This window comes from Equus quagga, chromosome 8 (assembly GCF_021613505.1).
Source record: "Equus quagga isolate Etosha38 chromosome 8, UCLA_HA_Equagga_1.0, whole genome shotgun sequence".
Lineage (NCBI taxonomy): Eukaryota > Metazoa > Chordata > Mammalia > Perissodactyla > Equidae > Equus > Equus quagga.
In genome coordinates, this window is record NC_060274.1 from 5,650,764 (window position 1) to 5,674,495 (window position 23,732).

Below are 23,732 nucleotides of genomic sequence, written 5' to 3' on the forward strand. Positions count from 1 at the left end.
ATTAAGTGCTCTAAAGGAGATCTGGATATGTATGGGATCAGTGGAGTAGGAAACAACTGATTGTGTCTGAATATATTGTCTAAGACCTAGAAAAGGATTTGAAAAACGTAAATAGGATCCAAAACATAGATTAAGCACTTGGAACCTTTGTAGAGATCACAAATCATGTGATTTAAAAGCGCACTATTCCTCACCTGCACAACAAAACTTACTGTGGCTATAGATGCCCTTCACAAAGTTCAGGGATTTTTCTTTAACCATAAAACTATAATCAGATTTTACTGATTGAGCCTTCAACTATACAATTTTATAACACAGCACTTCAAGTATATTAATTGTGCAACCAGACCAACAACAGAAATGTCAACTCGACTGGGAAAACCTCACAAGAAAAACTGACACCTCTCTGGTAACTTTATCTCAATTAATAAAGTTTACTAAAATATAAAACATTTTTTCCCTCAAATTATTAGGAAACAGAATTTTCAGAAGGCCAAGAAAACACAAGCAGTGTTTTTTAAATGAAGCTTATGAGTAAGTGTTGGGACTCAGAGGTAATAAGCTTTTTAAAAGAGAAGGGAAAATCAGTGAATTCATGTATAAAAGTTACTGTTCAAATGACAATGATAACAATAAAAATTTCAACTTCACCCTAAATGGAATAACCATTATTTTCCTATTAGATTCAAAATATAGTGGAGAGGTGGGCCCGGTGGCGCAGCCGTTAACTTCTCACGTTCCGCTTCTCGGCGGCCCGGGCTTCCCCAGTTCAGATCCCGGGTGCGGACATGGCACCGATTGGAAAAAACCATGCTATGGCAGGCGTCCCACGTATAAAATAGAGGAAGATGGGCATGGATGTTAGCTCAGGGCCACTCTTCCTCAGCAAAAAGAGGAAGATTGGCAGTAGTTAGTTCAGGGCTAATCTTCCTCAAAAAAAAAATTTTTTTTAAACTAATATACAAAATACAGTGGAGTTCCATTTTAAGCACAAAACTTTAAGAGGGCAAAAATTTCAGGAGTTCTTAAAGAAACCAAAATTAAAGTTTCACCCAAGGCTTAATATTTTGTACTGTCCAACCCTGAATCCTTTATCTTAACTTTGGTCCCAGGCTAAACATGCCCTCTCTTCTCAGACTTTAAATTATCAAGAAGCAACTTTAGATTTATATACTTAAGCTTAGTAAGCTACAAAAGTACTTTCCAACTGCTTCCAAAAAATTCACGAAGATTAGTATTCCATTCAATAGTCCCTACTTAACCCACCTTGTATTTCCAAAATAAAACTTAAGAAGAAATGGCTGTGTATCAATAATCTCCACCCTACTTACATACCTTAACAGTAAGTAATGTAAATATTTTGGAAATGATTGTGAAAATTATTTTCTTTTTTTTTGAAATTTTGGAAGGTTATATGTTGCTATTCCCCCAAATATACATATATAATAAATCTTCTCTGACCCTTAAATTCTACATAGGCTAACTGTGATAGCAAAGTACATTGCTTTTAAATTTAATTTACACACTGTACTTATTAAAACACTTAAAATATTTCCCTACCTCTCCTATTTTGACTAATATAATCATTCAGTACTTTCCAAATCCTGTTTCTTCTAGCTGTCCTTGGTCAATTCTCCTAGGCCACATACTTATCTCTGCTGACCCCTACCCTTTTTTTTCTTTCCTGAAGATACCCAGAACTCTCATTAAAACTCTTACTTTCCCATTCAGTATACTATCCAGAACTATAATACAGACATCTTTTATCTGCCACTGTAGGTCAAAACTAATTTCAAGGACAAAAGACAAAGAGCAGAGAGATCAGAGCAGAATAAACCACACGCAATGTAGAACATTCAACTGGCTGAGGGTATTGCAATATGATGCATTATGCTCACTGAGAAATATGTATGTATATGGTCCACTACACTAGCATTCATTGACAGAGTGCATAACAGCAGGCAGAGCACAGAAAAACGTACATATTGCACTTTACTGTAATAATTTATAAATACATTTTTATAGGAAAATATTTCAGAGACAAACATTAAAAAAAAATGGCATTGAGCAGAGCAGCATCAAACAGCATACACACAATGAATATACGCTTTTACATCCTTTCCACGTATTACCTACAACCTCCCTACAGCAGTCCTTAATGGTTATTAACTGCCCAAATTACCCAGATTAAAGACCCAAGAGAGGAAGGTGCATGGATACCAAACAAACTAAAAGGTAATTTGCTGATTTGACAATAAGGAAACTAAAAACACAGTTTTAGACTTGTGTAAGATTTAGAAGTTCAAATAAGTTAAAATATAAAAAGAGCTGTAACTAGTTCAAAACTCTCCAGTACTCAATGGCTACAAAACTTCAAATGACACTTAAGAATATGAAATATACAATCGCTCCTTAAGTTAATAACCCTTTTATGAGGCAGCAAGAAGTAATAAAATTGTAGTCTATAAAAAGCATACAGTGCACATCCTTGGGTAAACAGTTTTCTATTTTCAAAGGACTTACAAAACAAAGTTACCAACAAACAGCTGGAAAAGTCAAGTTAATTTTCTTCACCTCATGTCTTCCCAACAGATGAACGAGGGCATTATAGCTGCTTAATACATGTTTTAATTGAGTGCTGTCACTGGTAGGAAGAAAAGTGTGGAACCACTACTTTCCGTATCAAACAAAGCAGGTAATTAGCTATTCTGGCACAATCCCTTATCGCCAAAATACACAATGGATGCTAACTTCTCTCAAAGCCAACGCTCTATTACCACAAAGCAGAGCTGGTGTTTCAGGGTCACATTCACTTCTTTATTACACAAGCATACATTTACTGCTCAGTCAGACACCTATAATTAAACACAAGAAGACTATAATGCTAATATTCAGGCTAACTTGCATGTAAGGGGGTTCTCCCTCCTCCCAGTACAGATGATTGCCTTTCATTTTAGAGTTTCAAGTAGCTACAGTTCACTTAGTTTTGATTACATAGCAATTAGATATGCAAATGCATAAGATCCAGAAAAATACTTTTTCAAACATCAGATTGTGAGCAATCAGGCCCATTCTCCTCTCTTGTATATACAAGACGCTCATTAAACAACCATTGTTTAAAAAACATCTCTGCCTAAAATGCCTTGGGTTTTTTTAAATATTAAAAACATTAAAACCAAATCATTGGAATAAATCTCTCTTGGCAACCTAGTTCCTATGTATATGCATGTGTCAGGTAGGGAGGCATGGTAAGTGGCCAAAGGAAAGCACACACCCTAATCAACATTGTCTATTTAAGATTACCTCAAGATTTGTTGAGATATTTGTTTAAAATTCTTTTAAATACACAATTTAAAACTTTCCATTAAATGACGCCTATTAACAAAATATAAAATATTACCAAATATTCCTAAATATTCCAACCATTTGATTGAAAAACTATTTTCATCTTACTTTATGGGTTTACCTTATAAGCTATATGCAGGTGTTAGTGTGCAGAAGAATCACGCATATTTTGGTATTTTGGAAGGGAGACAGGTAAAAACATTTGCACTTCAAGATCAAAATTGTTACCTATGTCTGTGGGTGTGACTTAAAAAACTAATACAGCCACTGATGTTCTTGCAAAATGTACTCATGTATTGTCTCTACCCTGGCAATTAATTTTACTTTTAGTTTTTAAATTTCAACTTTGCTTCTTAACCTCAATTCTTATTCAACTAATAAAGTTGAATAAAGTTATTTTTCAACTAACGAAGTCTTACTCAACTTATAAAGTGCTTGTTGGCTTTCTTTTTCTTTTTTGTAATTTAAGTCATGTGTCAATTGTTTATATTTAAGTAAAGTTTTCAACTGTTCCTTCTGAATTATCTATTTGATGCTCCTATACTTTAGAAAATTCAAGAAACTGGCTGACTAAAATTCTGTGGTGAGAAATAAATGTTTTAATGGGCACAAATTATGTCCCACACTTCATGGAGGAAATCAGCAATAGAAATTACTGCTCTTGGGGAATGCAGCCTGGATAAGCTAACAGGAACAAACCATATAACTAAATATTAAATTGTATATCTATAGAACAAGTGCTTTGGAAATTCAGCAAAGGCTGAAGTACTCTGATAGCGTTAAAATAAAACGGATCGGGAAGAAAGTTCCTCGTCCATGCCACCACCATCTCCCACCCCAATAACAGCAGAAGCCTCCTCCCGAAATCCCCTTACTGCAACTCTTACCCTCATCCTCACACACAGCCCTCTACAATCCATTCTATAATTGTTTTGAGACAATTCTTTTTAAAAATATACCAGATCATGCCACTCCTCTGCTTAAGATCCTCCATCGACTTCAACCGCTCTTCCATTAAAAGTCAGTCTCCTTTCCAGGCGTACATGGAAGGATATGGACAGAGACTCCCTCTCCAACAGCATCTCCTCCCAGTCTTTTCCACCCACACTGACCTTGTGATTCCCCGGACAGCTCAATCTCACTCCTCTCCAAGTGCCTTTGCACTTGCTCTCAGTGCACCCAGAAACATTCAGTCTTCAGACGTTCCTATGACGCTCCCCTTGTTGGTTTAGATGTCACTTCCTCAACACAGCCCTTCCTTGGTCACTCTAGTTAAAAGCACTCCACACCGATCACACTTCTATCACCTATGGTTATTCTTTTCAAGGCCCTTATCAGTATTTAAAACTGTCTTAATCATTTCTTATTTGTTTATCTTCGGTCTTCCTTTCTAAGTTATGCTCCATGAGATCAAGACCTCCCAGTTTTGTGTCTGGCCCAGGGCAGGGAAGAGAATCAAAAAATACTTACCAAATTTATTATTATTTAATAAATTTTGAAAGGAAGAAGAATATTCTAGGCAGAAAAAAAGCTTGTGAATAAGCACATGCAGGGGCAAGAAGGATGGCCTGATTTACAGAAAATGAGGAGATGGGATTGACAACATAGGAGACATTGGAAAATAGCACTGCATGAAGGAGATAAATGGACTTGGTCGTATTATTTCCTAAGGTTAAATGTACAGTGTTGATGGTGGTGATGAAACAAGACCAACTGTCTGAGCATGGTGATGCCACTATCACTGCTTCACAGACTTTTTGTTAAGCCTAGTAGTTAATATCGCAATGGATCCTGGTCACCTTTGCCAGCTTGATGAAGTGTTTTTCTTTTTCATCTAACCGTTCCATCAAAGGAGAACTCCTCAAAAATGATGAGTCAATGACAGTACTCATATCTTTATTGCCAATGAAACTCAACTGCTGTGGCCAGATGAGGCTTATCAGTGGCCTATCTATATACTGCAAATTGGTCCAAAATAAATCATATATGTAGGTGAACACAGATAAAAGTTCCATTTATTTTTTTTTAACCATGGCTGCTTGTAAGAACAAACTAATGAAGAACATGAATCAAATCCTATAAACAAGCAAGGGATCAAGTGCCAGAGAACAGAACGATCATCTCACATACACATTTTTCTGTAATTTATTTTCTCCAAGTATACCGAAATTAGCTCTCATTCTAACAGCAGCACTTTGAAACAAATTACAAGTAACATTTTAATTTTACACCAAAAATTTCATAAGGCCACAGTATCATTCCATAACAACAAATCTCATGACAGACAGTACAAAAGCAGATTTAATAACAACACTGTTTTTGTAGAAGAAAGTTAAACACACACCAAAACAATGCCCAAATCTGAGGATAACTACATAATTTGTCATCCAAACTAGGACACTTTGAAGGTAAATGGAGACACTATTAATAATACACCTAGACAGTAAGTATAGCTAAAACTGGTCTGGGCAATCGAAAAAATGTCACCCTTCCAAAGAGTTATCGTGAGAAGAAAGACTTAGCATGCTATCAAAATATGAAGGTAATATGATTTAGAAACACTACAGATTTTTTTAAAAACATTATTTACTCTTATTTTTCCTAGATCATTAGGTAATAAATATAGCACATCTCACAAAATAGAACTGACTGTCCCGACAAATTCTTACCTACACAGTAAGACCCAATTCTTCCATAAACTGAATCACTGCACACAAAGAAAAGTTAAAAAGGACTGGCTCCCGGGTTGAGTGGTTAGAGTTCTGCATGCTCTGCTTCAGCGGCCCAAGTTTGCGGGATCAGATCTCGGGCAGAGCCCTACTCTACTCATTAGCCATGCTGTGGAGGCATCCCACATGCAAAATAGAGGAAGACTGGCAGAGATGTTAGCTCAGGGCACATCTTCCTCACCAAAAAAAAAAAAAGATCTGCTACTGAATTAATAATTTCAAAATTTAAATTTCACATACTGAAAAAAGGGAACTATACTATCAAAAGCAATTAAAATTTCTTAAATCATGAAAATTGTTTTAAAAAGCAAAATAACTGAGAAGAGTATAATTTCCAATCTTATGCCACAGAATGAAATAATTTGTAAAAGAATATAAAATTTAACTGAATAAATAAAAACATAACAATAATAGAAAACAGTAAATATCTACATAAACTACTGGGGAATGGAAAAGTTGCTCAGCCTGACACTAAAGACAGAATCCACGAACCATAATAAAATATAGTTTGACTGTTCAGTTGATAATTTCTTTATGCAAAATAATAAGCAAAATTAAAAGGCAAAGCATTCCTTCACTCCAACACCTATTTACTGAGTACCAACTATGTGGCAGGTACTTACAGCTCTATACTGAGGACAGGGCAGTGAACAAAACAGCATCCCGCTCTCTTTGAACACCAAACACAGTCCTGCTGAGGGAGTATGAATGATAATAAACATGGAAAGCATGTCTGGGATGATGATGGATAAGAGGAAAAATGCAGGAGCAAAAAGATAAGAGAGTAGTGGTGAAGCGTCAGGTTTGCTATTTTTGGGCAGAATGGTTACAGAAGGTCTCTCTGGAAAGTTAAATTGAACAGAAATCTGAAACAAAGTGAGGATCAAGTTACACAGATATTAGGGGAAGAGTATTCCAAGCAGAGGGACTAGGTAAGACCAAAGCTCACAAGGAGAACATTAGTATGTTCAAGGAATGGAAAGGTGGAAGCTCAGTCACCAAAGTGGCAAATTGAAGAGAAGCCTGGAAGGCAGAGAGACACAAGATCACGTGAGGCCTTGTTAGCCACAGTGAGATCTGACTCTTTCCTAACACACAAAAACACACTGCAGGGGGCCTGGCCTGGTGGCGCAGCAGTTAAGAGCGCACATTCCACTTTGGCGGCTCGGGGTTCGGAGGTTCAGATGCCGGGTGCAGACATGGCACCACTTGGCAAGCCATGCTGTGGCAGGCATCCCACATATAAAGTAGAGGAAGATGGGCATGGATGTTAGCTCAGGCCCAGTCTTCCTCAGCGAAAAGAGGAGGATTGGCAGTAGTTAGCTCAGGACTAATCTTCCTCAAAAAAAAAAAAATACACTGCAGGATTATTTTTAAAATTCACTCTGGCTGCTGGAGGGAGACAGAGGAACAGAGAAAATAAGAAAATTAAAAGCCTAGTGAGGAAAAAGCACAACGGCATGATTAAACTCATGTACTCAAGCCAGCCCAGGTTCCAATCCTGACTAAGCAATTCACTAGCCAGGTTAAGAGAAAGTACTTAACCTCTCTATACCCACATTTCCTCATGGATAAAATCAGAATTAACAACAGTAGCTACCTCATAGGGCTGTTTGGGGATTAAACGGGCAAATTCATATGGAATGATGATAACAGCACCTAAATCCTAGGAAGTGCTCAGTGTGTGTTGCAGCCTTAACACCACCACCTCCACCAACTCAGCATTACTGTCACCGCCCACCCCAACTCCACTCAACCAAGTCAAGATGTTAAGTAAGCAGTCTGGAATTCAGGGGAGATTCCAGTCAGGAAATATACCTTCTAAAGTCAACAAGGAGGGGTTGGGAGGAGGAGTATATATGAAACATAGAAAGAAATCTTAACCTATTAGAACTGACAGCAAATATCTTCATTACAACTGAATATCAAATAATAAATGTAAAGGGAATGATACAACTAGAAAAATTATTTGACAAACCCTGTATTTAGTAATAACAGATTTGGGGAAGAGTCATTAACCAATGCTAAAACCACTTCAGCAAAATTCTGTTGGGAACACGATATTTACAAAGGTTCAAAATATTCCCCTTACTTATTAATTTAAAAGGGGAAAAACTATGTCTACAGTGAAAAAATATGACTGACACCATTTTAACCAAATGATCAAAGTTAACATCATCAAAAATGGGGCAAATTAACGTCATGTAACTGCTAATGTGATGTGCTGAAGACACAACATCACTTTTTCAAAACATTCTTGCCAAAATGAATGGCCTGAATCTAATCACAAGAAAACAGTAGGACAAACCCAAACCATGAAAGACAATGAAAGGCTGAGGAACTGTTCCAAACTAGAGACTAAAAGACACAAACAAAATGTATGATCTGGACTGGTTTCTGAAACAGAATTTACAGTGAATGGAAAATCGGAGAAAGTTGAATTTAGAATGTCTGTCAACTAACAATATTGTAGCAGTATTAAATTTACTGGATGTGAACAGCCAACATCATAGTCAATAGGCAAAAACTGAGCGTCATCCCCCTGAAAACAGGAACGAAACAAGGATGTCCTCTATCACCACTCTCATTTAACATAGTACTGGAGGTTTTGGCCAGAGCAATTAGGCAAGAAAAAGGGAATAAAAGGAATCCAAATAGGGAGGGAAGAAGTGAAACTCTCACTGTTTGCAGACGACATGATCTTACATATAGAAAACCCCAAGGAATCCATTGGAAAACTTTTAGAAGTAATCAACAACTACAGCAAAGTTGCAAGGTATAAAATCAATTTACACAAATCAGTAGCATTTCTATACTCTAATAACAAACTAACAGAAGAAGAACTCAAGAACACAATACCATTCACAATCACAACAAAAAGAATAAAATACCTCAGGGTGAATTTAACTAAGGAAGTGAAAGACCTATACAAAGAAAATTACAAGGCTTTTCTGAAAGAAATGGATGACGATATAAAGAGATGGAAAGACATTCCATGTACATGGATTGGAAGAATAAACATAGTTAAAATGTCCATTCTACCTAAAGCAATCTACAGATTCAATACCATCCCAATCAGAATCCCAATGACATTCTTTACAGAACTAGAACAAAGAACCCTAAAATTCATATGGGGCAACGAAAGACCCCAAATTGCTAAAGCAATCCTGAGAAAAAAGAACAAAGCTGGAGGCATCACAATCCCAGACTTCAAAATATACTACAAAGCTACAGTAATCAAAACAGCATGGTACTGGTACAAAAACAGGTGCACAGATCAATGGAACAGAATTGAAAGCCCAGAAATAAAACCACACATCTATGGACAGCTTATCTTCAAAAAAGGAGCTAAGGGCATACAATGAAAAAAAGAAAGTCTTTTCAACAAATGGTGCTGGGAAAACTGGAAAGCCACATGTAAAAGAATGAAAATTGACCATTCTTTCTCACCATTCACCAAAATAAACTCAAAATGGATCAAAGACCTAAAGGTGAGATCTGAAACAATAAGGCTTCTAGAAGAAAATGCAGGCAGTACACTCTTTGACATCAGTATTAAAAGAATCTTTTCGGACACCATGTCTTCTCAGACAAGGGAAACGAGAAAGAATAAACAAATGGGACTTCATCAGACTAAAGAGCTTCTTCAAGGCAAATGAAAACAGGATTGAAGCAAAAAAACAACCCACTAACTGGGAAAAAATATTTGCAAGTCATACATCCGACTAAGGCTTAACATCCATAATGTATAAAGAACTCATACAAGTCAACAACAAAAAATCAAACAACCCGATCAAAAAATGGGCAGGAGACATGAACAGACATTTCTCCAAAGAAGATACACAGATGGCCAATAGGCACATGAAAAGATGTTCATCATCACTGATCATGAGGGAAATGCAAATCAAAACTACACTAAGATATCACCTTACACCCATTAGAATGCCAAAAATAACTAAAACTAATAGTAACAAATGTTGGAGAGGTTGTGGAGAAAAAGGAACCCTCATACACTGCTGGTGGGAATGGAAACTGGTGCAGTCTCTATGGAAAACAGTATGGAGATTCCTCAAAAAATTAAAAATAGAACTACCACACGACCCAGCTATCCCACTACTGGGTATCTACCCAAAGAGCTTGAAGTCAGCAATTCCAAAAGTCCCATGCACCCCAATGTTCATTGCAGCATTATTTACAATGGCCAAGACATGGAAGCAATCTAAATGCCCATCAACAGATGATTGGATAAAGAAGATGTGGTATACATATACAATGGAATACTACTCAGCTGTAAAAAAGAACAAAATCGTCCCATTTGCAACAACATGGATGGACCTTGAGGGAATTATGTTAAGCGAAATAAGCCAGATAGAGAAGGACCATCTCTGTATGACTTCACTCATATGAGGAATTTAAAAATGTAGACAAAGAGAACAGATTAGTGGCTACCAGGGGAAAGGTGGGGTGGGGGGTGGACACAAAGGGTGAAGGGGTGCACCTACAACACAAGTGACAAACAATAATGTACAACTGAAATTTTGCAAGATTGTAACCTATCATTAACTCAATGAAAAATAAAAAATTTTTTTAAATTTTAAAAATTTACTGAATTTGACAAAGGGAGCTTGATAATGAAAATGATGTCCTTGTTCTAAGGAACTGCACACTAAAAGCAGGGATGAAGGGTCAGAGCATCTGCACCTTAAGGCTCAAATGGTCCAGCAAATTAAATAATAATAATTTTCATTAATCTGGATAGTTATGTTCTGTAAAGTCACTGGGAACACTGATTTAGAGAATACTGAACCCATGGCTCCTAGAGGTAATAAAAAGTCAGGTTTCTGTGAGCCTCTAGACACATTTTCATCAACCAATCAATATATAACTCTGTTTTGTATGTGTTTGTGTTTAAAGACAGCTTATATCAATATATACTGCTGATTCATTAACACCAACTTAACAGCAAACAACACTGAAACTCATTCTTGAATGAAGCTTCTCTAACGTATGCATTTTCTTCCTAAGGCACATCACAGTCTTCTTGCACTGCGAAAAATTAGGTAGCACTTCAGCACTATGCTTGAAGGCCATTTGTAACACCAAAATCACCAACAAAAAGCATAAACATGCAAAAATCACAGCACTAAACAGACAATGAAAAGAACACTTATGAAAGTATGAGAGCTGAAACAAGAAGACTGGTATCACCTTATTCATCCTCTGCTGGGAATACGAGTGTTGCGTGACTCAAATTTTTTTGCTCTTCTGAGCGTGTCCAAGAATGACTACGAAAGTGCCATGCATGTTAATTTTGGAATTACTAATAAACTTTAGCAAGTAGGCAGATTTCCAAACGTAATCTGCAAATAATGAGCATTAACTGTGTGAAACGTATGTATATACATATATAAACAGAAAGAGAGAACATACAAGTATACACAGGTGTACAAAATGTTAATAAATGGCAAATCCAGGTAAAGCATATACAGAAATTCATAGTACTACTCTTACAAATTTTCTATAGGTATAATTTTTTATTTTTTCAAAATGAGAATTAGAAGGAAATACGAAAGTAGGAGTTTGGGGTAGGACGATAGCCAATACAAAATTGAACATTAATGTCCAAATAGATATATATTAACAGATTTAACCTCAATAACCAAAACTATGCAAATTAGTAGAATGTATTTTTGTCCCCCTAAAAAGTGGTATTGTCAATTTTAGAGGAGATTCATTAGACAAACATTTTCATTTCCTGCTAAGGGGCTTATAATTTCAAACAGTGGCTTTAAAAGGCAATTCTGATAATACATTTTCAACCAACCAATCACACTTCTATAAATTTATCCTGATAATAATATGCACAGATGTTCTTCACAACATTTTCATAGTAAAAACAATTAGTTTAAAAAGTATACATGAGTTTTTATGGGCATAGACAGATATAATATTCTTAAGTAAAATAAATCAGGTTACAGAAACATATGGTCTCAAAATATATATGAACATATAGACAACACATCTCTAAATGGGGAAGATAAAAGTTTTTTAAAAACAAATACCAGTATTGTCTAATTTTTTCTACACTAAACCTGCAAAGCTTTCATAATTAAGAAAAAGTCCTTATTTTGTAAAAGATAAGCTTAAGCATTTGCTTTTACCACTTGTGACTTCTTTTAAAGTGGTGACCTCTTTTAAATCAAACATTTTAAACACTTTGCTCTTATAACAACTTGATCATATTACACATATTCCAGCCTCCTTATACTTCCAATTACACACTTCTTTTTTATTATTCAATAATCTCATAACTTAAATGAACACAAGTTACTTTTCAGAAATTAATCTTAATAGCTATGAAGGTGAAATTACATGAAACTTTCTTCAGATCAGATTCTCAAAAATAATATTTTCTATACGAAGTGATTAGTTCTCTATATTTAGAATACTGTATAGGTATCTGAATTCAACAAAAACTTCAAAAAAACCTATGAAGACCTCTGTAAAACATCCCTAACTACATACTATAATTTCTGTTTACTCTTTTCTAAATAAAAAATAATTCACAAAACGAAGAATTCACACTTTTAATTTTTTTGTACCCACAGGCTGTGATATCCTATGACAACGTGTGATTAAAAAAAAATTAACAATTATATACGTCTTTAAAAGTAAAAAAGTTAATTATACCTGATTTAAAATAAAAATTAACATGTCTTAAATTCAAAAGAACACCAATATATAATTTCTTTAAGTAGTGATCTTTCATAACTGAAGGAGTAAATAGAAAAAACTAGAAGGATAGAATCAGATGGCTGACAGCTTATGAAACTGCCAAACAATTTGTTGTGAATGTGACTGAAAAAATTTTCCCATTTAAGTTCCTTGTTAAAGGATTTTGAAAAAGAAAGTCAACTGATGCAGCATAATGATATACACATAAGGCACATTCCACTACTAATTCTGTCAACAGAGAAGCGAATCTTCTAAGAAGAAAATTTGTTATATGCATCACAACTACAAGGTGCTCAAATATTCCTTAACTAAATTGACCGCAATCCAATCAAGACTTAATTTTAAAAGGCTCATTAACAGCATCTAGTGATAAAATGGACTCTCCCTTTTCACTGAAACTCATGTCTCATTTCATTAGACATGGACAATTAACTCATCTCAGTATTAGATCTATGGCAGGGTAATTAGAGTAAGTTTTACAGGTTACTTAAAGTGTTACTTGACTAATGAAAACAAAGGTTTATTCTCACTGGATCTATCTTTTTACTACCCCTCCAAGAGTGTCTCACAAATCTTAGTAACTGTACTTTAAAATAAATAGAATTTTTATTTCAAACCCTCCCAATCTTTCTTAACAATTAATGTGGGCAAAACAGTGATTCTACTCTATTAAAGTGTATTGAGATACTATCCAATCTGAAATAAATATTTAATTTTTATTGCACTGTTTATACTCTCTTATCTTAAAATAAGACTAAGCCACTTGAGTCCATAATAAACATGTAACCAGAAGGAGAACAAAAAAAGTTAATATTCTAAAATAAATTTTGTTTTAAAAACACACACAACAAAAATGAGGGGGTGAGAAGCAAGGACAAAAGTAGAGAAGACACTGTGGAGCTAGTTTACAGTCCTGAAAACCTGGCAGGTCATGTCACAAGCTGGTATTTAAATCAGTGCTGCTGGAAGTGTAGAGCATGCAAGTATAGAAATCAAGAGTGTTTACAATCTATTACAGCATTCCGACTGGATAATTTTGTCTGGTGATATAAAAAGTTTTAAATAGGATTAAATTTTTGTCTTTTTAAATTCCATTTCTCTGATAATTAATTTTATTATATTTTACAAAAGGATTGGTCTACAATGGATTAAAAATTTTTTTGCAATGGTCTTTTATTGCAGATCATTTGAAAAGCACTGATTTAAACTCTTCTAGAAAGGCAGGCTTTTCTTTCTCTTTAAAAAAAAACCAATTAATTACTTTCGAGGGTGAATTCCATACCGTGTCCCATGACACTACATTAAAAAAAAAAGGATTAAAGTTACTAGGGAATTAGTTTATAGCTAGAGCAGGATGCCTTTAAGACATAAGTACTGTTATCAAATATGTCAAAGGCTTTTAAGGTTTAAGAGATTATATTTGTTTTGAATTCAAAGCAGAACCAAGATCAGAGGATCTAAGTTTAAAAAGATGCAGGTTTTACCTCAATACAAAGAAGAACTTTCTAAGCAAAGCTGTCTGAGACTTGGTCACCTGCTTGTAGCCTTCAGTCTTCTCCCTCTTCTGCCCATCCCTTCTACAACTACTAAGTTATCTTTAAAACAATTAATATATCATAACTTCTTACCTTAAAAACTTGTAAGAGTGCCAATGCACTGCTTTCAAAATCAAAAAATTCTTTTAATTTAGTATTCAAGGCCCTATATCCTTAGACCCACCCTTGTCTTCAATAGCTACACTGCTTCTCTGACCATACCTCATGACTTCCACTGCAATAAAGCCAAGCATTAACGTGACGACATACACTGGCTGATCCTATTTCTGATGTCTAGAATACCATTCCACTCGTCTACCTTACAAATTCCTACCTCTAGTCCTATGCTCTCTAGCTTTCCTTAAAACCCTCAACATGCAAAAAGAACTTATTACTTCCTGGACTTCCCATAGCACAGCATATAACATCTGTTATAGTATTTACCACACTACATGTTAGTTCATTGTCAATACATCAGTCTCCCAGGGTGAAAGCTCCTTGAGGGCAAAAATCATAGGCATTCAAAAAATATTTGCTACCTGAGAATGTATTAAATTAACTATGACATGAAGTAATAAAAATTGAGTGACAACCATTTGCAGTATAGGAAATAAAATATCACAGAATTAAATATCATAAGGGTGGTTAGACTCCATGGCTTTAATAAGGTTCCTTCCCAACCAGCAGCAATGAAAGAATGGGGAAAGATCATCAAGTATAAGGAAGTGTATCGGAGACTAAGGCTAAGATCATCCATACCCCCCTATTCCCAATTACAGTACTATGTATGGGTTTGAAAGGTGGACAGTGAAGAAGGTTGATAGGAAAAAAATTAATTAATTTGAAATACAGTGTTGTAGGAGAGCTCCATGGATACCCTGGACTGCCAGAAGGACAAACAAGTGGGTCCTGGAGCAAATTAAGCCTGAACTATTGCTGGAGCCAAAAGTGATAAAACTGAGGGTGCCCTATTTTGGGCACATCAGAAGGCAAGATTCTTTAGAAAGGACAACAATGCTTGGAAAGGCAGAAGGCAGCAGGAAAAGAGGAAGACCAAATATGAGAGGACTGACTCCATAAAGAAAGCCACAGCCATGAGTCTACAGAAGCTGAGTGGGGCTGTTGAGGACAGGGCATTGTGGACACTCATTCACAGGGTCCCCTGGAGATGGAACTGACTTCAGAGCACATAACAACGACAACAACTTTCATAATCACTTTTCTAAAGTAACTGATTTGTTTTCATAGCTAAATACTACTATTCAATCAGATTTATGAAAGTTTATAAGTATACCATTTATAAGATTAACACTTTAAGAGAGAATGTAGAAGTTCCTCCTCTCTAATACATCAAGTTAAAGGCACCAATGGCAGGCAGTCGAAGGCACGTAAGGCAGGGATATAAAGTAGAGGAAAAAAATCATTCCTCACAGGGTACTGCCTTTCTCAACTAAGGATTCCACAAGAGAATCAAGTCTTAATGCCTGGCCCAAGGCATAAATTATATGTAATTAACTTCTCTCCTACATAAATAATGGTACTCATTATGAACCATTCCCAATAAAACTGAAGAATTTCTATGTTCCGTGGTCCAGATGAGGAACCCTAGCTAAAAAAGAAAATCACAGTACTTTTCCTCGTGAAAACATTTTAAATAGTAATTAGTTACTTAGGCCCAACCAGAAGTTTATTACAATTATAACGTATCTTTAGATCAGTTATAATACCATTTCAACTACATCTAATCATATTTATAAACGAGTTCAATGGTAAAATAAGAAATATACTGCAAAAAAAACAACTAATTGGGAAACCAGAGATGGTTGCATTGCTCATAATAGCAAGGACAACTTTCACACACATAATATATACTTATGGAATAGCCTCTTTAGAAGAGGCTATAACAGATGTTCAGTCTCCTGCGTAAACTATAAAAGTTTAACTCTGTTGGTGAATCTGTTGGGAAACTGGTACTCTCATACATTGCTGATGGTAACGCAAAATAAGAACAACTCCTAGAGAGAGGAATTTAGCACTAGCTAGCAAAATTATATATTGCAATACTGCTTCTAGAATCCTATCCCAAAGATATACTAGCAGGTACATGAAAACATGTATATAAAAACTATTCAATGCAGCACTGTCCCTATGTGTAAGAGCAAAAGACTAGAACCAATCTAAGTGACCATTAAGAGGGGCATGTTGGAATAATTTATGGTATATCCTCACAAAGGAGTATGATGAAGTTATTAAAAGGAATAAGGACTGTCTGTATCTACTCCCATCAAATGATCTCAATGATGTACTGTTACATAAAAAAATACATAAAGCAAAGTACAGAAAAAGTGTAGAGTATATAACGATCTATGAAGGGAGTGAGAAATTACACACATACACACAAACAATTGTCATAATTGTAACTTTTTATGTCAAAAAAAGAAAAGACAAACCAAAAACTAAAATAAAGAGCCAGACTTCTCTGAAAATTCCCTACATTGTAGTTTTGACTTTGGAATTATGTAAATATTTTATAAGTAACAGGAAAATAATTTAAGCATCTCCTAAAACTAGCAACCAAGTGCAACAAATGAGTTTGACTGTGGATCCATATGATGACATATGTTGTTCACTGAAAACTTACTGAGCGGTTTAAAAGAGAGTCATTTGTATCTCTAGTGGAATATACCCTAAAAACAATAACAATTGGGGAAAAATTGTTTTCACTGATGAAACTGTTGGTAGTACTGTTTGTATGGCTATTCTGAGATTGTTTTGTATATCTTAGATTAAAACAAATGAATCGTTATTTTGTGTCACTAGGTAGGAATCAGGATTTTCACTGGGAAAGAAAGAAAATACAGACATACGATGAATTAAATAATATGTAGTCGTCTTAATTTTGGATGAGAATGAACTTGTAAACATTTATCTATATTCCTGAGTATGTGTGTGCATGTATGTATCTCCTAGTTCTGTCCTGAAAAGGTCTACAAATAATGAGTATCACTAAAGACCACACTGCAGCCTCTAAATACTATTTTTCACCAATAGTAACCTGGGTTCCTTAAAGAAATGGTTGATTCCAAATCCAGGGAGGAAATCTTACAAGATGAGCCTGGACTATCAAAGTTACTAGACCCAACTGCTGGGATTGTGTCAAACGGAGTTAGATGTGAACCTGAAGGGGCCCCCACTGGCCAAACAATGTGATCATCAGTTAAAAACACTAACTACAATGAAGCAAAACACACCAAAACTGTTTAACTGCCTTCACTATGATACTCGAAAGAAAAGAAAACAAGACTCATTCATTACCTTTGGAAGATTCCTAGGAACCGACTATTTTAAAACTAGTGAATAAAGAAGTGAGTATTTATCTAGCCTTTCCTATAAAAAGTAAATCTAGCTAATGTTAATGAAGAAAGAGGACATAGCTATTTTGCAACTCCTACTGAAATAGAGGGCCTAAAAAAACAATCAACAAGGATTGCTAAAATCACAGAGAGAGGAAACTAGATTTTATGTACCACTACCACAACACTACTCGTGAAATACTCTTTCAAAAGAAAGAAAGGAAATGAGGAAGGCATGACAGAAGATCTGAATCTAATCAAACCTCTGTCACCACCAATTTGTAAGAAATACAGGGGACAGAGATAAGTGTTAAACACCACCATGAAAATGCAATCAGCAAAATCCAGGGGAATTCTCAGGACAAATAACTCAGTCCCTTGACAAATAAATTGCAAGAGAAATGAGGGTAAGAGGGAGAATGGCTTAAGAGATTTATCAATCAACTTCAACGTGTATGGCCCTCATTTGGATACCATTCAAACAAACTTTTTTAAAAGCACATTTATGAGACAAGAGGGGAACTACGAACACTGACTAAGTATTTGATGACATAAAGAAATTTTCCTGGTGATAAAAAAATAAACACAATAGCATTAAAGAACCTTTCTATTTTAGAAACACCTAATAAAATATTTACAGATGAAATTATGTCTGGAATTTGCTCCCCAAACAATCTGGCAGGCAAAAGGGGGAGGGCGGGCAAGGGGGAATGAGAGTAAACATGGAAAGAGACAGACAATGCTAACACTGGGTGATGGATAACTATTGCTTAAAATTTGCCATGATGAAAAGTGTTTAAAAAACTAAAAGATACCTATGTTGTCAGAAAGCTCTAAGTATTCAACAGGATCCATAAAACAGGCTATTGGAACCATGCTTGTACTTAATGTTATGTCACTGGCTATCATGGCCTGTTTAAAATGTCAACCAAAAAACTGTATTATTAATTTGATTTTTTTCAAAGTGTTGAGACTGCAGTAGCATCTTTCATAAAAATAAAAGCCTAAGTCACCCCCATAAATCAAACAAATTTATTTTTGTTTATTGCTATCAATATTGCTTAAAACATCTTTAAGTGTGCTTTCCTATTATCCAGGCCTAAGTCTTCGACATTATAAAGCTCAATTATTCGGTGAACTGACATAGGAGAAGATAAAGGGTTGCTGGAGGAAACAATAATTATAAAGCATCACATATAATATGACCCCCTTTCTATAACACACGTGAACATACATATAACTACATGGAGAGCAATCTACAAGAAGCCACAGCAAAATGGTCAACAAGAGTAGTCTCTACAGTGATAGAATTAAGTGCTTTTAATTTTTTTAGGCCATCCGTACTTTTAAACTTTTCTAAAAATATCACATATTCACTAACTAAAATATATATTAAGAAAGTAATAGAGCTATAAGAGATATTTAAGAAAAATTTGTAATGTAAATGAAAAGTAGCATAAAAAAATGTTATGAAATTCTACCAATGTTTGCAATTATGCAATATGCCTCTCTAATAACTTTTCATAAATCATGTTCCACAAAACACACTAGTTCCTCAAGAAATTATAGGTATATCTCTTAAAAAGGAATGACTATGGTCAAGACTATGGGAAAGAAATATAAAGTTAAAAACTGAATTAAAACTTTACTACAGATTACTCTGATTTTAAACTCAAAGCCCATATACTGATGAGAATGTTGTATATTGCTGAATTTGAATGGCTAGTGAGATATATGTTTATACTTAGTGCAGTCAGTTAGAAATGAGGGATTGGATAAGTTATTTCACCTCTTTAAGCCTCCACTCCTGTTAGAAGAGAAAAACTATCTTTTGAGGTTGTTGCATGGTATGAAACACCTGAAATACACCTCAATTAGCCTTGTTACTTACATCAATACCTCTTTTTGTCTCCATCTGTTTGTCATATTCTTTCTCAAAATAATAGTCAAGCAAAAAATGATAGTACTTTCCATTTTGACTTTACTTTTACTAACATTTTTAAGAGCCCAATGAGTATAGTAACTACAGCATAAACCAAGATAATTTAGTTAACAATTTATCATGTGCAGTCGATTTAAATTAAGTTTACAGAAGACACTGCTGGTATTATAAATCTATAAATTCTTCACAGAATCCACATACCATAATATCAAACATACGGAAGCCATTCAAATTAACTTGATATGCCCAAAGTAAACCTGTAGCATTCTAATAAAACTAAAAATGTAATCTATAGCCAAAATTCTTCTGGTGTCTTAATTTATTGTTTTCTTGCATAGGTAAAATCTGCAAACTTTTTTTTATTTCAGTAGACAATAGAAGAAATTAAAAATAAATAAAATGTGTGAATTGCTTCTGCTTGTGGTTAAGAACAAAGTGAACAAGACAGAATATGGACGCACCTAGCACCACAAAAACAAAACAGAAAAGCTATGAGACTACGGCATATTCAAAGGTCACAAAACAACACAAAAGTACTGTTATTTCCAAAGTTTAAAAAACTTTAGTATCCCCCATGATACATTTAAGAGTTTAATTCTAAGAGTGTTAAGACAAAATTTATTAAGAATAATTGTTAACATTAATTGATCATTTACTATGTGCCAGAACACTGTTCTAAAAGCTTTACAACTACTTTAATCCTCACAACCACTGTAAGGGATAAGTGACATTACAACTCCCATTTTATATGACACAAGGAGAGTAAGTAATTTGCCCAAGGTCACAAAGCTGCTAAGTGATAGAACTAAGATTTAAACCTAAGTAATCTGGCCGCAGGGCTCACTCTTAACCATTCTGTTCTTCTGTCAGACAGCAGAAAATGTTCTTCAGGCTACAAGTTCAACCCCATTTGAAAACAGAATTCATGATGTCTCACTATACAGTTCCAAGCTCTGATCCTCAGTGCCTATGAGTGCAAGAGTGGAGTGAGTGGAGGGCCATTTCTAAAGAATTAATAGAGGCTGAGGAGAGGGAAAAGCATGTTTCGTTAACGGACTGATAGAATAATACGTTTAACTGATGGGTACAGTAACCTTTGGGTGAAGATATACTTGTGGTTCAGCTGTTGAGATTCCATCTCACTGCCCCTCGGCTATTAAATTAGCATTATTTAATGTCAATGCGACAAGAGTAAGTGCAAACATGGGAACGAAAACTGCATGGTAATACAAGATTGCCACTCAGCTGATTTAGAATATGCTAAAGTTTTTTTAAATTCTAATACAAAAAAATGTTTTAAACGGGGCCAGCCCGGTGGCGCAGCGGTTAAGTTCGCACTTTTCACTTCTCAGCGGCCCAGGGTTCGGAGGTTCAGATCCTGGGTGCAGACAGGCACCGCTTGGCAAAAAGCCATGCTGTGGTAGGCGTCCCAGTTATAAAGTAGAGGAAGATGGGCATGGATGTTAGCTCAGGGCCAGTCTTCCTCAGGAAAAAGAGGAGGATTGGCAGCAGTTAGCTCAGGGCTAATCTTCCTCAAAAAAAAAAAAAAAATGTTTTAAACACATCATCTAAATATGCTCAAGGAGAACTCACATACTTGCCTCAAAATATCTTTAAATTCAGCTGACTAGAACAGGATAATAAGATTTAAATATGATCAATATTACTGAGGACTTTCCAACCTTTTAGCTACCAAGTCATTATTTGTAGGGAGAGAAAATGATTGAAATCTAGACACCTTATGGGAGAGCTTAAATGAAATGAAGTGGGAAGCTCAGAAAAGAAGCATATCACAATAAAGTCAGGATACCTTGTAGGTATGGTATTCATTCCCTAAGCCCCACAAAGCAATTCAACACACATGCTCCAACATAAGCTGACCACAGGTCTATCATTTGATAGCCCTTTCAAGGCAATATATAGTCATGCATCGCTTAACAACAGGGATACATTCTGAGAAATGCATCATTAGGCTGTTCCATCATATGGACATCATACAGTGTACTTACACAAACATAGATGATACATACAGCCTACTACACACCTAGGCTCTATGCTACTAATCTTACAAGACAACCAGCGTATACGTGGTCCATTGTTGACTGAAAGAAATGTCATTATGCAGTACACGACTGTATTAAAATAACACCCTTCCTAACAATAAGTTTAATATTTTGCAGTCAAAATCTACGTTATTTTTTAAAATTCAGTCAACCATTTTTTATACAGATAGAAATTCAAAAGTACCCTGCCTCACAGTATCACTGGATAAAAGGAAATTAAGCATATAAAAACCTTCCTAAAAACAATAAAGTAGACTTTATTAATTAAAGTCTTTATTAAATAAAGTAGTCTTTATTAATTAAACTAGCCAAATAAGAACTGGCAGGAGGAAAAAGAACAACAGAAAACAGGAAAGATATAAAGTAAAATGTCTAGAAAATTTATAATCAACACAAAATATTACTGAAATCCAAAATGCATCTCATATGGCTAGTTATAAGCTTTCTTTTTCAGTTTACTAACTCCCCCAATGATATGACAGATCCAAAGTTACTCATTTGATCATTTTCATTTAAATCTCATCAAAAGAAACGTTTTAGATTTTTCAAACTTTTAGTCACATATTTTTATATATACATTATAGTCTTGATGAATTTCCAAATTGGCAGCTTCTCAAGTGTAAATACCAAAGTAAGTTGACATGACGGACTGAGTGATACTTTAGTTCTAAAGGAAAAATAATGATAATTAACAAGAGAAAATCATGACAATACCTTTAAAATGTTCCTGACATGAAATAATGTATGGTGCCTTATGTACAAAAGATCTAGATATTATATTACTAGAAAGCAAAGCACGAGCAATTTATTCACATAAAGCCTTGCCCCTACATTCAAGGACTTACCTTCTTCTTATCCCTCATTGAGCCTTTGCCTCGGACCATTATTTTACATCCTGTTTCTGCTTCAAGCTGTTTAGCTGTAAGTCCTCTAGGTCCAAGGATTCTCCCAACAAAATTAAACTGGAAAAAAAAACCATCATAATACATTATTCACTTGCTTGAATTTATAACTCTTCATATGTATATTTACTTTCTTTTTAGATTTTTTTAATACTAAGTTGAAATAAAATCTTAGAGTCCTTATGAATTTCTTGCTAAGTTTGGGGGTATAATTACAATAGTTCATTGTTTAGCATAAAATTTCCATATGTATTAATACAAATTATGAATTAGGAACAACAGTAACTACCTAAAACAGGCACTATACTGAACTGTCCATCAACTTGTAATCTAAACCAGAGTATAGTAAAGAGTTTGACAAAATCTTAGATGCCACCCAAGAATGCAAATCTCTTCCACAAAATTCTTTGTAATGACTAAGTTCAGGGAACTGCTCATTACGTTAAAAGGTAATTGTCTTTTCTACGGAAATCCTTGGGAAAACTCCTTTTTTATTTATCTAACAAGAAAAGTTATACTTTTTCCAACGCAACTCTTCAAAGAGAACTATACTTTGAGGTTGGCTGTCAGAACACCAATGGCCAAACCTGATTTCTACCCTATACAGAATGTTTAAGTCTTGAGAATACTGTATATATTTTTCATCACATTGTTTGCACAATTTTGTCTGCATTCTTATTTTCCTTTCTTTTTTCCATTTCTACCTTTAACTTACACTACTACTTTTGCAAGGTGCTTAAACTCTTTTTATAGAAAGGACAGTGAGATAAACCATAATATAAATAATTACCATCCCTCAATAGAAACTTCTAGTATTCATATACAGAAGTTTTTTTTTTTTAAAGGCCAATGGGGAGAAGAGATAGACTGTAAATATTAAAAGGTAAATTTTCCTCATTCACGTATCACCTGCATAAAAGACAAAAAAATGAGTGTTTACCATCAGTTCCACGAAAACCCATGGGTGGTTTTATTTATTTATTCAGTCAAATAGGTACTGATTGTTAACACTTACAGCTTCCTACTTTTTTCTTGCATTTGATCCTACTGTTTATATATCATTAAATGAAAGTAATATGCTAGAATTCACTGCTGTCAGGGCTTAAGAAGCTAGGGCACTTTAATCTT

At 34.9% G+C, this 23,732-nt stretch overlaps 1 protein-coding gene across 7 annotated transcripts in view; it reads right to left on the reverse strand.

Annotated features, from left to right (window-relative positions):
- Positions 1–23,732, reverse strand: part of QKI (QKI, KH domain containing RNA binding) — a 142,782-nt gene that overhangs the window by 70,501 nt on the left and 48,549 nt on the right. For all 7 annotated transcript variants that reach the window (XR_006889784.1, XM_046669789.1, XM_046669788.1 and 4 more), the window contains exon 3: positions 22,548–22,664. Coding sequence is in view for 6 of the 7 variants with exons in the window: in XM_046669789.1 (XP_046525745.1) it covers positions 22,548–22,664 (117 nt within the window). In the remaining variant the exon portion in view is untranslated. The remainder of the gene's footprint in view (positions 1–22,547; positions 22,665–23,732) is intronic.